This window comes from Ylistrum balloti, unplaced genomic scaffold (assembly GCF_031769215.1).
Source record: "Ylistrum balloti isolate Yb309-2 unplaced genomic scaffold, AGI_CSIRO_Ybal_v1 Utg370510, whole genome shotgun sequence".
NCBI classification, from domain to species: domain Eukaryota; kingdom Metazoa; phylum Mollusca; class Bivalvia; order Pectinida; family Pectinidae; genus Ylistrum; species Ylistrum balloti.
The window spans coordinates 1,162,398-1,179,778 of NW_026782329.1; the positions used below are offsets into that span (position 1 = coordinate 1,162,398).

The window sequence follows — 17,381 nt, forward strand, 5'->3', positions numbered from 1 at the left end:
ATAGATATACTAAAAACAAATAATGTATTTAACTGCATCATACAGCTGTTTTGTCCTTTTAGAATTCTTCGGTGATGTTAATATTCTTAATCTTGAAGCTTAGAAAGCAATTGAGGAAAATCACAATAGGTAAAATCTAAAGGGGAGGTGCACTAACCCAAACATCAATCAATTTAGTAACGTATCAATATTGAATAATTTAAATAGAATGCCCAGTACATGTGTGTATTCTGAACTGTGCCAATAGGAGATAGAATTTAGTTTAATTAAGATGTCAGCTCATTTTCTAGGTACATTGATATAAGAATTACATACTTTGAATGAGTGTGTGATGTTCTTTCAATTACAGCCACCCTCTATTGTGTTGGAAGTGATGGCTACAGACAGTGGAAGTTCTCCGCGGTCCAGCTCTACGACCATTACCATGACATTGCAGTCAGACTACCGTCCACCCAGCACATCTCAAGCTGAATACACCTTTGGCATGTCAGAAGTGGATGACATCGGAACTGTTGTAGGAAATATAGTAGTTTCCTCCAATGCTGATCAGGCTGCCGTCAGTCTTCAGATTGTTAATAACGTTGACGGCCTGATTATTATACGTGAAGTAGATCCCACCACAAATATTGGACAATTTGAGCTGGTGATTGCCAAAGAAAGGATCAGATATGAAAAGTATCCGGAGATGAAGCTAGTGCTGCGAGCCTCCGTAAGTTTTTATGTTACATTTTAGAACATCTCATTTAGACTGCAGGGTGATTCTGAGGCTTCTCTCATTTCACGGTTTGTGAGTCTGGGTCGTCATTTCGTTATTTTCTGTTCATTAACTCTTTAACAGGAAGATTAGAACTTGTATTTGGTAAGTAGTTCTATAATGATATTTAAGTCAAGAAGTGATTTGGTTATGATCAAATACATTTTCTAGAGCTATGACCATTTTCAGAATTTGAATTAAAATTTTCAGTAAGATTGATATTGGAGAGCCTTGCACTACTACAGTGGGAGCTTAAAATAATCTGCCAGAAGAACTTCAGTTTTATCTTATAAGTCCTGAATATACATCTTAATATAAAGTCAATAACACTGAAGGTGCCCACTTCTCCCTGGTTACCGGGGCATTCATGTCTCTCCGACAAAACCAGTTTTAAAAGTTGGTCCTGTTTTATATCTTACACAGATAATAATTCAAGCAGTTCCTTTAAAATTGTTTTTTGTAACCCCATATTATTTAAGCTATAACCCGATGTCAGTTTTATTGCAAATTCAGGAAAAATGCGGATGGTATATCATTGTGCTGTGTTAGTCAGATTTTTGAATTGAAGGTCCCTGTATATATTTTAGTTGTAATTCTATTGAAGTGTTTTTCATGCTGAACATATTTCACTAAAATATAATTGCACCAATAGCAGTGTCTTGTACAGCAAACCTGGCATGTCTTTAAATGATCCTGGCTGTTAATAGGACATAAAGCAATAATGAACAATATTTGTATAGCAGTTATTGTTGATACGCAAATTTATCATTGCCCTAATTTGTCAAAAGTTGATGATATGCCAAAATTTAATAATAGTTGTGCTGTACTTAAGTATGTTTACACTATGTGTTCAGCCTCTATCAAGATAGCCTTTCAAGCACAGTATGCTTCTCTCATTATTACATCGACTGCAAAGTAAAATTTGACATTTCAAACGACATACTAATAACTGTTAGATGATTCAGATTTTAACATGACAAAATATTTACATCTAAGTTGAAGAATGAAGCAAATATCTTAAGTGGTTTACGTAATTTCTCTAATGACGTGGTTCTTTCTGTAGATGTAATTCCAGGAACTCTACAAGTTTTGGTCATCCACTTTATAACATGGAAATATATTTTCTTTGTGTATTTTAATCTTTTGGTTCTTCCAAAACAGAACGAGCAACCAGAACCACAAAATACATATATTTTTGCGAAAATCGAAAATGAAGACAAAAACATGCTGAACCCGGAATATATTGGAGAACCGTTTATCAGTGCTGATAACTACAATATCAAGCTTGATGTATTGGAAGGACTTGATCCTCAAGAGCCTGTTGGTTTTGTTGTGGCCATAGATGGTGATACCTTCACTCCAGCCTACAGCAATGTAAGTATCATCGACAGCAGGGAAACTTTATATTTAGATTTTATCAACAGTTGAATGTTTTAAGAAGCTGAATTACAATCTCTTTTCATTTTGTATCCTCTTAAATCTTCTCTTTAAAAACATTTTTCTGAAGGACTGTTGCATAAGCATAATTTTGTCGATATTCAACTAAGATATTTATAGTTATGTGATAGGTTAGTCAGTAGATCATCAGACAAACTAAGGTGAAGATCAAGAGGAAAATCTATACTCATGACAGATTCTGTTTCTCAGGAAGCTGAGAATGTAACAGGCCTCCGACATGATGTTCAGTGAGGTAATATCAGGTGTTTTGTTCAGCCTCTACCTATGACAGATTCTGTTTCTCAGGAAGCTGAGAATGTAACAGGCCTCCGGCATGATGTTCAGTGAGGTTATATCAGGTGTTTTGTTCAGCCTCTACCTATGACAGATTCTGTTTCTCAGGAAGCTGAGAATGTAACAGGCCTCCGACATGATGTTCAGTGAGGTTATATCAGGTGTTTTGTTCAGCCTCTACCTATGACAGATTCTGTTTCTCAGGAAGCTGAGAATATAACAGGCCTCCCACATGATGTTCAGTGGGGTAAGCACAAGCATCTTGAACACAAATATTGATAAGGTTCCCTGAGGGTCTCAGATCTGTATAGACCAATGATTGTCAACTCACAACCAGCATAAGCTGATCAGAGTCACACAAGATGTATCACATTCTGTGTCACCTGACTGCAGCCTCTAGTGTCATATTTCCCGGATACAGCTTACACCTAAAAAGGTAAAGATTTGTTGTTCATTATAATGCAGTTTTTTTTGTATTCTTTACAGGTAACTTACTATGAACAAAGCAGCAGTGCCTTCTTTAGTATTGACAGTGTGTCAGGAGAAATCAGAACCAAGAAGGTGTTTGATGCAGAGGAGGAACAAATTTACTACTTCAGTCTTATTGCAAAAGATGGAGCACCTTCTGCAACACCAAACCATCAGCCTCCAGGAACATCAAATAGTGGTGGGTACTTTGTATACTACTGAGACAGTTAGCTGGCTAGCAGTCTGTGGTGGTTGTTAGTCAGCTGGCCAGTCTGTGGTGGTTGTTAGTCAGCTGGCCAGTCTTTGGTGGTAGTTGGTCAGCTGGCCAGCCTGTGTTGGTAGTTGGTCAGCTGGCCAGTCTGTGGTGGTTGTTGGTCAGCTGGGCAGTCTGTGGTGGTAGTTGGTAAACTGGCCAGTCTGTGTTGGTAGTTGGTCAGCTGGCCAGTCTGTGGTGGTATTTGGTCAAAAGCCAGTCTGTGGTGGTAGTTGGTCAGCTGGCCAGTCTGTGTTGGTAGTTGGTCAGCTGGGCAGTCTGTGTTGGTAGTTGGTTAGCTGGCCAGTCTGTGGTGGTAGTGGGTCAGCTGGCCAGTCTGTGTTGGTAGTTGGTCAGCTGGTCAGTCTGTGGTGGTAGTTGGTAAACTGGCCAGTCTGTGTTGGTTGTTGGTCAGCTGGTCAGTCTGTGGTGGTAGTTGGTAAACTGGCCAGTCTGTGTTGGTTGTTGGTCAGCTGGCCAGTCTGTGGTGGTAGTTGGTCAGCTGGTCAGTCTGTGGTGGTAGTTGGTAAACTGGCCAGTCTGTGTTGGTTGTTGGTCAGCTGGCCAGTCTGTGGTTGTAGATGGTCAGCTGGCCAGTCTGTGGTGGTAGTTGGTCAGCTGGGCAGTCTGTGGTGGTAGTTGGTAAACTGGCCAGTCTGTGTTGGTAGTTGGTCAGCTGGCCAGTCTGTGGTGGTATTTGGTCAAAAGCCAGTCTGTGGTGGTAGTTGGTCAGCTGGCCAGTCTGTGTTGGTAGTTGGTCAGCTGGGCAGTCTGTGTTGGTAGTTGGTTAGCTGGCCAGTCTGTGGTGGTAGTGGGTCAGCTGGCCAGTCTGTGTTGGTAGTTGGTCAGCTGGGCAGTCTGTTGGTAGTTGGTCAGCTGGCCAGTCTGTGTTGGTAGTTGGTCAGCTGGCCAGTCTGTGGTGGTAGTTGGTCAGCTGGCCAGTCTGTGTTGGTAGTTGGTTAGCTGGCCAGTCTGTGTTGGTAGTTGGTCAGCTGGCCAGTCTGTTGGTAGTTGGTCAGCTGGCCAGTCTGTGTTGGTAGTTGGTCAGCTGGCCAGTCTATGTTGGTAGTTGGTTAGCTGGGCAGTCTGTGTTGGTAGTTGGTCAGCTGGCCAGTCTGTGGTGGTAGTTGGTCAGCTGGCCAGTCTGTGGTGGTAGTTGGTCAGCTGGGCAGTCTGTGTTGGTAGTTGGTCAGCTGGCCAGTCTGTGGTGGTGGTTGGTCAGCTGTCCAGTCTGTGGTGGTAGTTGGTCAGCTGGCCAGTCTGTGGTTGTAGTTGGTCAGCTGGCCAGTCTGTGGTGGTAGTTGGTCAGCTGGGCAGTCTGTGTTGGTAGTTGGTTAGCTGGCCAGTCTGTGTTGGTAGTTGGTTAGCTGGCTTCTTCAGTTATAGTTAGACAGCCTGTGTATCATGTTTCCTCTCTATAGAATGATTAAATAATTAAGATAACTCGCTGTTCATTGCATTGATATCATAGATATTGTTCAGGTTTTTACTTTGTTTTGGGTTTTGCTGGAATGTTGGAATTCTGTGTAAAACTTTTATCATATCTATAGGGAGGTTAGTGTGTCATGGTGAGATGATGAACAGAATGTTTCATGGCTGTATTCCATGGACAGGTATATTTCAACTCTGACTGGTATAGTTTGGCTATTCAGCATAAGGCTTGCGAATGCTGAATAGAAAAAAAATACTTACATGAGGACAATTCTTATGCTTACTTGCCAAACTCTTAAACTCTGGTTGAAATATCCCTGTCCACAGAACAGACCCATGTTTTATAATTTTTCTTACATACTGTAAAGAATATAAGTAGAAAATCTGAAGTTATTCTGAAATCTATTTACCATTCCATCATCAATATTCCATTATATGTGCATCGAAATTGATGATATCAGGTTGCACCATGGTTATGCTTCATAAAATAATGATGCTACCTTGATGTGAGTAGTGTTATGGTGCATGCTGGCCATCATACCTTAAAGAGTGACAAAGACATCATGAACTGGTAAAACTGTGAATGATGGGAGTGCTGTAGATTATTACAGCTCCCTTAGTCAGGTATACTACAATAAACTCAATGATATAGATAAAATGTTTTAATCTCACTTCAGCTACTGCCACTGTACAGATACAAATCAGTGATGCCAATGACAACACACCAACATTTGACTTACAGCAATACGCATTCACTGTCCCCGAGGATGCAGCTCTGGAATCATCTGTCGGGGAACTCAAGGCAACAGACCTAGACTCAGGTTTGTAGACCCTAACTCAAACTTAACACTTATGCTGAGTTCAGACTTGTACATAAAATTTAGATCAGTATCAGCTGTTTAGGGAGTTGAAATCAAATATGATACATAAATAGTTTAAACCAAGTTTAATAACCTGTTAATTTGAAATTAGTTTTATAAGGAGTTAAATTTTTTTAAATGTTTTTATATCTATTTATGTTATAATTGCTCAACAGGTCATGTGTTTCGATTTACCCTGGACTGCAATATACCAACTGGAGCTGTGATACCATTTTCTGCTAATTGGACCACTGGAGTGATCTATGTTTCTGGTTACCTTGACTTTGAATCAACAGCTAGTGTAAGTGTTAAACCTGAAAGGAACAAATCAAAAGCTGACCAGTTTCACTAGCTTATTAGGGAGGACAATTCAACATTAATTTGTTTGTCCCAGCCCATTAGTGACCTATCTACCATTAATCTTGTTGTCCCTATATCCTGCATTAGTGACCTAGCTACAATTAATCTAGCTATGCAACTCTCCTGTGTTGTAAATCCATCCCCCATTAACCTAGCTCTCCGTATATCAACCTAAAGTGAAGGTCTGAGGTTCATGGTTCAAAACTCTCCATCCTTGGTGAAGCGTTTCTTAGGAAGCTGAGAGACAGACCGGTCTGTGCTGTTGTGTGTGTGTCCTAGGGCGAAATACTTTATGGTAGTTTCTCAGAATGGCATATGAAAGACCTCCAGTATGTTGTTCAGTGAAACAGCCACCAGCTATGAGGAGAATTTATCTGAAAAATACCCAGCATTCAAATATTCTAATTATTGAAAACTTGATAATGATGCAATTTCATTTGAGGGTCAATCAATGCTTAAAGTTTGGTTGATAAGTTATGAAGTGTAATTTCATGGCATAATCATCATATTTTCAAAATTTTTTTATTTATTTTAAGATCATATTTTTTTAAAAAAATTTATTAATTTTAAGATTTTTTGCTAAATTTTCAGTCAAAATTGATTAAATCTTATTCTTTTACAACTATTCACCACTGTAAGAAGTCTATCATGAATGAGTCAGTTGATTTGTAAATAAATATGTGTTTTCTTTATTGTAGTATTCATGTACAGCAAAAGTTTTTGATGGGAAATTCATCGCACAAACCAATGTTGATATAACGGTATTGGATGTAAATGACATGCCTCCTGTTTTCTCCCAATCTACGTACAATTTCGACAATGTCAACGAGGGAGACTATAGCAGTAATCCCTATTTGTTTGGTCGGGTAAGTGTAGAGTATACATGTATGAGCAGTACGATCTTACTCAAAGCAAAATATTACATGTACACAATTAACATAGACTTGATAACGTTGTTAGCACAGGTTCCGTTGTTGTAGATAGTTGTTACATAGGAAACACTCTGAAGTTTATAGATTGTACTTTCGTGGTGCTTACAGCTCAAAATAATGCTCGTGTATTTTCCTAGCAATCATGTTCTTCAAACTGTTTGATTACTAGTCTTATGTCATCAAAATGTTTACTTTATACCATTGTCAAGTGTTTTGAGTTGATGTACACATGATACTGATTTCTAATCTTATATCACCAGAATGTAGCTTCTTATCGTTCCTTCTGAACAGCTTCTGGTAACTTGTTCGGAAATTATAGGAGATAAAAAAGTGATATTAATAACTGCTTTCTAGATATTTGATGTTTGTGCTGTAAGAGATAATTTCTGATTGTTATTTGTTGAACTTATTTACCTTAATTACTGAAATATCTTTTTGACTCATTTATTTTATGTTTATTTGTGTATTGTCTTACTTAAGTGAATGAAGTGAAAACAACTTTAGAGGTATTTTGTATTGTCTTTATCCAAATTTCGTTTTTGAAAGAAAAACTCTTGGTAATTATAGGTGCTGGCTGCTGATGGGGACACAGGCAGGGTAACACAGACAAATATTAGGTACAGCATTCTAACAGACCCTGGGGACACGTCCATCAGCAGCAAATTTGAGCTTGATGCAACCACTGGCAACCTAACAGTGAAGGGAGAGTTAGATAGAGACACTCAGCCTGTCGTTACTTTTATTGTGAGTGCAATAGACGAACCTTCCTCTAGCAACCCGAGGACAGGTTATGCAACGGTCAAAATTAATTTGCAGGACATGAATGACAACGACCCAATCTTTGTTGAAGGAACTCTGGTAGGCAGTGTAGTGGAGGAGCAGCCTGTCGGTAAGATATTATTTAACCCTAAATCTGAAGTCTGAGTCATGGCCATTCCTAGGTCAACAAAAATGTCTAGGCATTTCAGGTCTTTTTTCCTCATGTATATATTAATTATTTGTAATATTGACTCTTGGCCTAGATGTTTTGGAATGTGGCATTGGTGTTATGAATTGAAATTGTTAAAATGGAAAGTAGTTGCAGCAGGATTTCTGTCACAAGAATTCCTCAGTTTATTGATATATCAACTCTAAAATTTGGTGTAAAACTTTGAATTTAAACAAAAATAAGTGACATATTCAAGCATTGGCATAAGTCACCCTTTGAAAAGAAGATGAGCTTAAATTTGTCTTCGTAAATGGAAATAGATGTATAAATTCTGGAAAATTTTGTGTTTCAGGTACTACTGTGATGAGGGTCATTGCTGATGATATTGATGAGGGTCCAAATGGAGAAGTGTCCTATAGCTTAGTCCCAGTCACCAACCCTTTTTTCAGAATTCCAATCAGGAGTTCTGGTGTGATTCAAACCAACGTTGTAATTGATCGTGAGCAGAATGACCAGTTCACTGTTCTTGTGTCTGCCCAGGATGGTGGCACTGGAGGCACTGCCAGATCCACCACTGGTACAGCCACTATCTATGTTATAGACATCAACGACAACAATCCTCACTGTAACGATAGTCTACAGTCTGTTACCATTAAGGAGACTTTGGAGGGTAAATTCATAGCAGTTCATGCGTATGATGCAGACACATTGGACATCTTGTCCTACAGGGTTTCAGATTCAGATTTTGCACACTTTGCCATACAACAAGAAAACAGTGTGGCTAACGTCATTGTCCATGATGTAAGTATACTTGTGTCAATATCAAATATTGTCATATCCTCAAAAATATCTGATAAACACTGTTATCATAATTTTATCACTTCCACAAACTTGTTGATTTTTCACTCACCTTGCCCAAAGGATCAAGCCAGCTTATGCCATGGTGTGGTGTGGTGTCTGTCTGTCTGTCTGTCTGTCTGTCTAATGTCAACCTTTCCACATAAGCAACTTTTTATCAATAACCAAATGACCAAATGTCATTATAGTATTTGACTGGTTGGTTGCTGGGATGAAGCCCATCAAAATTTGCGAAAAGAAATGACCTTGACCCTTACTCAAGATCACAGGGGCCAACGGTAGTAAAACATGTAAATAACCACTTCTGACCAACAAATATGTGCAAAATCATGGTGTTTTGCTGATAGGTTTCTGGGATGAAGCTTGACAAATTTTCTGAAAAATAAATGACCTTGAACCATATTCAAGGTCACAGGTCCAATTGTCAAAACCTGTAAAAAAAATTCTTTCTGTAAACTAAAAGTCAGCAAAAGTGTTTCTAGGTCAAAGGTCAAATTTGGAGAGCAAAAAAAATGGTGATTACCTATAACCTAGGTCGAAAGTGTCATTGTTGAATGTTGGGTATTAGAAACTGTTTGTTGTGGAAATTGATTAGAATTGGATGTGCCCACTTTAAGTACCATAGGTTAACATGTTCATGTGATTGTGATAAACACCGATTCTAATTTTGATGAACGTTGAATATCAGGTGAGTGATGCAGGCCAGTTGGACCTCTTGTTTGTTGGACAACAGTGTGTGACCTATGGATGAGTGATTTTGTTTTTGAAATAAAGAGTTAAAAAGTGAAGTGTTACATTTGATCATTTTGAATCATTTCCTGTCCAGGTATAATGTGGTGACATTATGTTTTAAAATTTTCGAGGGTATATATTGTGATGAAACTTTCATATCAGTGATGCTATAATTCACAAGTAAACAATAAAGTACTGTTGTTTTTATTTTTCATTTATTTTATTTTTATTTTTTTAAATTTATTTTTTTTTGTTTTTATGCATTATTTTTCAGGAAACTGAAAACTGGGTTTCCAGAATCAGGATTTGTAACAATAGTAAAAAGCAAAATGAGGCGACTATTTGGGGTCATGCTATTGTTCCTGACATTATTTTCATGATGTGTCATAGGTCTTCCACATCATTAACAATTGTTGTCTGGGTTAGAAATTCAAATGAGAAATTTGTTGACAGTATGTTTGCAGTTACACTGTTGTGAATTATTTTCACTGACCAATCAAACATATTTTGTACAGGATATGTGTTTGTATTAATGTTTGGATCTCATTTTCACAAATAATCTTTTTCCTTTTTGATTTTGGTTTCCAGAGTCCTGATTTTGACATTGGTGAGACATTTTTCAACATCTCGGTAACTGTGACAGATGGAACTAACTCAGCTATATGTTATGTTGAAGTAACAGTGGAAGATGTCAACGATAATGCTCCTGTTTTTTCTGACATCCATGTTCGTCAAGGGGGCAATATCTCTGAAGATATTAGTGTTAACACAGAAATAGCAAATTTTACGGCAACTGATATTGATTCTGGTGACAACCAGGCATTTGAGTAAGTGTTGAATTGTTTAAACAACAATTCTGTTAGATTTTTTGTCAGTTATAATAATGTAGAATTTTTTTAGCTCATCAGGTGTGAGCTGCCAACATCTGACAGGATTCTGTGGCAGCCATTGTCTGTCTCTCAACTTTGTTCTAAAAGTTGCTAATAGAAATGAACAACTGAGCAGGCTTTGAAAAATGATAACATTGAACATTGGCTATAAAATATTTCATTTTTGATAAATTATTCTGAATTAAAGTATCTAAATTTACTGGGTTATTTTATAGGTTAGTTTACTGGGTTATTTTATAGGTGAGCTTATTGGATTATCTGGGTTATTTTATATTTGAGTTTACTGGGTTATCTGGGTTATTTTATATTTGAGTTTACTGGATTATCTGGGTTATTTTATATTTGAGTTTACTGGGTTATTTTATAGGTGAGTTTACTGGGTTATCTGATATGTTAGTTTATGGGATTATCTGATATGTGAATTTACTGGGTTATTTTATAGGTGAGCTTATTGGATTATCTGGGTTATTTTATATTTGAGTTTACTGGGTTATCTGGGTTATTTTATATGTGAGTTTACTGGATTATCTGGGTTATTTTATATTTGAGTTTACTGGGTTATTTTATAGGTGAGTTTACTGGGTTATCTGTTAGGCGAGTTTACTTGATTATATGATATGTTCTGTGTAGTGTTTTATGTGACCTCTAATTCTTTTCAGATTTTTTATCCTTCTGGATACAGACATCAACAAATACTTTGCAATTGAAAATCTTCCTCAAGGTCAAGGAAAGATAAAGGTCCAGAGAGCGTTGGATCGAGAGACTGTACCTGAATTTGATCTTACTGTTTTGGCTATAGATTCAGGTAAGAAAATCATATAGAAAAGCCTTGTAATGCACAGAATATGAAAATAGGATTTTTATGTCCTGCATCTACTTTATGGATGTCAATATTGATTGATAAACTGTGACATGAAGACTGAAGGATGTATGCTACCTTATGACATGGAGACTTAAGGCTGTATGCTACCTTATTATGATATGGAGACTTAAGGATGTATGCTATCTTATTATGATATGGAGACTTAAGGATGTATGCTATCTTATTGTAACATGGAGACTTAAAGATGTATGCTACCTTATTATGATATGGAGACTTAAGGATGTATGCTATCTTATTATGATATGGAGACTTAAGGATGTATGCTATCTTATTGTAACATGGAGACTTAAAGATGTATGCTACCTTATTATGATATGGAGACTAAAGGATGTATGCTATCTTATTGTAACATGGAGACTTAAAGATGTATGCTACCTTATTATGATATGGAGACTAAAGGATGTATGCTACCTTATTATGATATGGAGACTTAAGGATGTATGCTATCTTATTGTAACATGGAGACTTAATGATGTATGCTACCTTATTGTGACATGGAGACTTAAAGATGTATGCTACCTTATTGTGACATGGAGACTTAAGGATGTATGCTACCTTATTGTGACATGGAGACTTAAAGATGTATGCTACCTTATTGTGACATGGAGACTTAAGGATGTATGCTAGCATATTGTGACATGGAGACTTGAAGATGTATGTTACCTTATTGTGACATGGAGACTTAAGGATGTATGCTACCTTATTATGATATGGAGACTTAAGGATGTATGCTACCTTATTATGATATGGAGACTTAAGGATGTATGCTATCTTATTATGATATGGAGACTTAAGGATGTATGCTATCTTATTATGATATGGAGACTTAAGGATGTATGCTATCTTATTGTAACATGGAGACTTAATGATGTATGCTACCTTATTGTAACATGGAGACTTAATGATGTATGCTACCTTATTGTGACATGGAGACTTAAAGATGTGTGCTGCCTTATTGTGACATGGAGACTTAAGGATGTATGCTGCCTTATTGTGACATGGAGACTTAAAGATGTATGCTACCTTATTGTGACATGGAGACTTAAGGATGTATGCTAGCATATTGTGACATGGAGACTTGAAGATGTATGTTACCTTATTGTGACATGGAGACTTGAAGATGTATGCTACCTTATTGTGACATGGAGACTTAAGGATGTATGCTACCTTATTATGATATGGAGACTTAAGGATGTATGCTATCTTATTATGATATGGAGACTTAAGGATGTATGCTACCTTATTGTGACATGGAGACTTAAGGATGCATGCTATCTTACTGTGACATGGAAACTGGAAGATGTTTGCTATCTTACAGTAACAGGGGTCTTTAGGATGTATGCTACCTTAATTATTGCTTGTCATGAATATCATACCATTCTGGAATGAAGACAAAGAATAATTTCCCATACTGTATATAACATTGGTGTAAAGAATCATGTTGTACTCGACTATTATTCTTGTGAAAAGTTTATTACAAAAAAGTTTAATAGATTTCAAATCTAAACTTAATGTAGATTAACAGATTCATAAGATCATGCAAGCACTACATGTATACAACTGGTAAAAATGTTCCACCTTTGTTATAACTGAGGATACTATTTAGTTTCTGGTTCTAAAGGCTGTAGTTTTCTGTGTATCTGCTGTTGTAGGTTCACCTCCACAGACAGGGAGCACAGTCATCAGGATCATTCTGGAAGATGTAAATGACAATGGACCTATCCTGAAGAAAACACAAATTTCTATAAAGGAGAATATTCCACCCCAGCCTAATTTTGAAACACTGTATGCACAAGATCCAGACAGCCCAGAGAATGGACCGCCATTTAGTTTCAACCAAGTTGTATGTGACTCCAATTCTCCATCTGTGTGTGGCAAGTTTGAGTTTAACATACAAGCTGCTGGTAAGAATTTCAAAAGGTCTAATTTCTTAATAAATACCATTTGTTACGAAGTACCATGAAATACTTTCAAAGTTTATTTTGTTTCATTTTTGGCCCACCATCATCAGATGACGGATTATTAAAATTGCCTTACGTTGCGCATCGTTCATCCATTAACAGTACTTTGTTGCTATTTCTTGAGTAGTAATGGATGAATCTTTGTCAGATTTCATGTGCATAGGTTCCTCTAGGTCCCTAGCTTTGCCCTTTTGATTTTGGACTGAACAGGAAAGCAAAATGGCTTCCAAGCGCTATCTCAGATTTTGACAATGAAAGTTTGTTAATGCTCTTTCTTGAGAAGTACTGGATGGATCTTTCTCAAATATAATATATAGGTTCAACTTCACCCTTAGTTGTGCCCATTCAATTTTAGGACTGGTAAAAAGAATAAACTGGCCAACTGGCAGCTATCTTGGATTTGGCAGTTTAAGATTATAACCACAATTTTAATTTTTTGGAAGAATTTTAAAATTTCATAGAATTAAGAGCACAAACAGAGGAAAGAAAAGAAGGGAAATCCAATTTTCAAAGAACAAGAAAGATCAAATGATGGTGGGTGCCAGGATCCTGCTAGGATCTCTTGTCTTTTTAGTTTGATAAAGAGGGAATCTAGAATGATATAAGGGATTATGACTACCATTAGTAATGATACAAATACTTTGTCACACCTCATAATGTTGGCATCTACCAATTTATATATTTATACCAATGTTTGTGCCTTCAGTGAAATCTTACTGTCAGCATCTACAAATGCAGTTTGTGTCTGTTTCAGTGCCATCTGAAGGTGGCCAGGCCTTGTCATGTAGCTCCTTGACATCACTGGACCGTGAGGAAGCAAGCTTTTACCTCGTTGATGTGGTGATACAGGACAAAGATGGAATGTCTGCTACCAGCACCCTCACAATCCTTATTGAGGATGAGAATGACAACAAAAACACAGATGCTCAACAGTCACTTTTTGCTTACAATTACAACGGTAAGTGTACTTACAGAAGTTTTTCTCGGATGAGTAACATGTTTCAGTTTTGATACTGTATAAGGATGAAATATGAACAATTTTCAGTACAGCAAACAGTGGATTCGAAACTTTTTAACTGTAATGTGATAGAAGGTATGATTGTATTAGATGTTCCTCGTACTTCTGACTATGACGACATTTTTTATGCGGCCTGAACATCTTCTAAGGAGCATATAGATACGCCTTGTTCGCCCGTTGGTCTGTTTTGCCGTCTGTTCTTCCATATTCAGAGCAGAGCTTTGCCAACAGTTAAGCAAAGATCATAAAATTTGGTGTACACATTGTTCATACTAAGGTGGTGTGCAATGTACCAAATTCAGGGCACTCAACCCATTAATTACAGAGTTATTGCCCTTTGTTAAAATTCAGTGTCTAGAGCAGAGCTTTAAATTGCTTGCATTTAAACTAGGGTTATGAAACGTGTTAGTTACATTGATCATAGACAATGTGCTGTGTACCAATATTAGGGTCTGAAATCCCGTTATTACAGAGTTATTGCCCTTCATTAAAATTTAATGTCTGGAGCATCACTTTGCCTACATTAAACTAGGATACTGAAACGTGATGTATACATCAGTCATACAAAAGCATGTTGCAGTGTAGCAAAATCATTGCCTCTGACCCCTCGGTACAGAGTTATCTGCATTTTTCAAAAGTTTTTGTCAAAAGCATAGCATTGCTTGCATTAACACTAGGATCATGAAACTTTATGTATGCATTGGTAATACTAAGAGATTGTGCAGTGTACCAAATTCAGAACCAACATTGTCTTCTATGTAAGCTGTAGTGTAGTAGTTGAGCATTTTATTTTAGGCTTATTTGGCGTCTTTCATATTTAAGTTTTTATAGTCAGATGACCATTAAGGCCCATGGGCCTCTTGTTTTTTTCATGAGCTTGTGACTAGCAAATTGTAGATCACTTTAATGTTGAAACTATCTGATATCAATCCAATGTTTCTATTTTTTATGGATATTTCATTGTATTCTCTATTTACAGGTATACTTAAGAATGTTGTCATAGGCCGTGTAGGTTTCAACGATCTTGATGGAGATGAGGACAGAGCTACTAAAACCTTTTCTAAAGTATCAGACTATACAGATTTCTATGTGAGGTAACTATAAAGGACTAGAAGGGTTAGATAAAGAAACATATCATTCGTAATGGACATCTAGTTACCTGTCTGCCACTGCTGATTATAAGTTAAAACCTTTAAATGACTTCTTGTCATGAACTATAACACCTAGAGGCATGATAGTTGGCTAATGTAGTCCTAGGATGAATTCCAATAATACTGTCCAAAACAAATGACATTGACGTATATTCAAGGTCACAGGGTCAAATTTGTTAAAACATTTAAATGACTTCTTCTCATGAACTTAAAGGCCTAGAGAAAAAATATTTACCTGTTATATTCCTAGGATACTGCCTGACAAAACTTGCGAAAAGAAATGACTTTGACTGATATTTAAGTATCTCTTGATTTCTTTTATACAGAGTCGAGTTGAATGGTGATATTGTGATATTATCAAATGTTCCATATGGCACATTTGATTTCAAAGTAACTGTGGAGGACACAAACGTCAAAATAAATGGTGTGGTCACCACAGTTGTCTCCACCACAACAGTTACAGTAACACTGGAGGAGCTTGATGCTGAGGCCCCCTACAAGGCGGGCTCTATCAGATTAAGTGGTTAGTATACCTTATTACACTGAATGATATGCATATAATAACATGTAAGTGGACTAACCTACATCTACAGTTGTGGTCTGAAACATGGAACATCCTCACATTACAGGGGTGGTCTGAAACATGGAACATCCTCACATTACAGGGGTGGTCTGTAACATGGAGCATCCTACATCTACAGTTGTGGTCTGAAACATGGAACATCCTCACATTACAGGGGTGGTCTGAAACATGGAACATCCTCACATTACAGGGGTGGTCTGTAACATGGAGCATCCTACATCTACAGTTGTGGTCTGAAACATGGAGCATCCTCACATTACAGGGGTGGTCTGAAATATGGAGCATCCTCACATTACAGGGGTGGTCTGAAACATGGAACATCCTCACATTACAGGGGTGGTCTGTAACATGGAACATCCTCACATTACAGGGATGGTTTCTGTATAATGGAACATCCTCACATTACAGGGATGGTTTCTGTAACATGGAACATCCTCACATTACAGGGGTGGTCTGAAACATGGACATCCTCACATTACAGGGATGGTTTCTGAAACATGGAACATCCTCACATTACAGGGATGGTTTCTGAAACATGGAACATCCTCACATTACAGGGATGGTTCCTGTATCATGGAACATCCTCACATTACAGGGGTGGTTTCTGTATCATGGAACATCCTCACTTTACAGGGATGGTTTCTCACATTACAGGGATGGTTTCTGTAACATGGAACATCCTCACATTACAGGGATGGTTTCTGAAACATGGAACATCCTCTCATTACAGGAATGGTTCCTGTAACATGGAACATCCTCACTTTACAGGGATGGTTTCTGTATCATGGAACATCCTCACATTACAGGGATGGTTTCTGTAACATGGAACATCCTCACATTACAGGGATGGTTTCTGAAACATGGAACATCCTCTCATTACAGGGATGGTTCCTGTATCATGGAACATCCTCACATTACAGGAATGGTTTCTGAAACATGGAACATCCTCACATTACAGGGATGGTTCCTGTATCATGGAACATCCACACATTACAGGAATGTTTCCTGTATCATGGAACATCCTCACATTACAGGGATGGTTTCTGTATCATGGAACATCCTCACATTACAGGGATGGTTCCTGTATCATGGAACATCCTCACATTACAGGGATGGTTTCTGTATCTTGGAACATCCTCACATTACAGGGATGGTTTCTGTAACATGGAACATCCTCACATTACAGGGATGGTTTCTGTATCATGGAACATCCTCACATTACAGGGATGGTTCCTGTATCATGGAACATCCTCACATTACAGGGATGGTTCCTGAAACATGGGACATCTTAACTTAACAAGGATGGTCCCTGAAATATTGGTCATTCTGACTTTATAAGGATGATAGCTGAAACAAGAACATCCTAATTTTATAAGGATGATAGCTGAAACAAGAACATCCTAATTTTACAAGGATGATGGCTGAAACAAGAACATCCTAATTTTACAAGGATGATGGCTGAAACAAGAACATCCTAATTTTACAAGGATGATGGCTGAAACAAGAACATCCTTATTTTACAAGGATGATGGCTGAAACAAGAACATCCTAATTTTACAAGGATGATGGCTGAAACAAGAACATCCTA

The 17,381-nt window shown here is 37.5% G+C and overlaps 1 protein-coding gene across 1 annotated transcript in view; it reads left to right on the forward strand.

Annotated features, from left to right (window-relative positions):
* LOC132555681 (putative neural-cadherin 2) overlaps positions 1 to 17,381 on the forward strand; it is a 43,216-nt gene that overhangs the window by 15,613 nt on the left and 10,222 nt on the right. The window contains exons 10-23 of the mRNA XM_060220036.1: positions 350 to 709; positions 1,916 to 2,128; positions 2,972 to 3,152; positions 5,315 to 5,458; positions 5,674 to 5,798; positions 6,556 to 6,723; positions 7,357 to 7,678; positions 8,070 to 8,518; positions 9,896 to 10,134; positions 10,857 to 11,002; positions 12,733 to 12,984; positions 13,796 to 13,999; positions 15,039 to 15,153; positions 15,537 to 15,733. Of these exons, the coding sequence (XP_060076019.1) occupies positions 350 to 709; positions 1,916 to 2,128; positions 2,972 to 3,152; positions 5,315 to 5,458; positions 5,674 to 5,798; positions 6,556 to 6,723; positions 7,357 to 7,678; positions 8,070 to 8,518; positions 9,896 to 10,134; positions 10,857 to 11,002; positions 12,733 to 12,984; positions 13,796 to 13,999; positions 15,039 to 15,153; positions 15,537 to 15,733 (3,115 nt within the window). The remainder of the gene's footprint in view (positions 1 to 349; positions 710 to 1,915; positions 2,129 to 2,971; positions 3,153 to 5,314; positions 5,459 to 5,673; positions 5,799 to 6,555; positions 6,724 to 7,356; positions 7,679 to 8,069; positions 8,519 to 9,895; positions 10,135 to 10,856; positions 11,003 to 12,732; positions 12,985 to 13,795; positions 14,000 to 15,038; positions 15,154 to 15,536; positions 15,734 to 17,381) is intronic.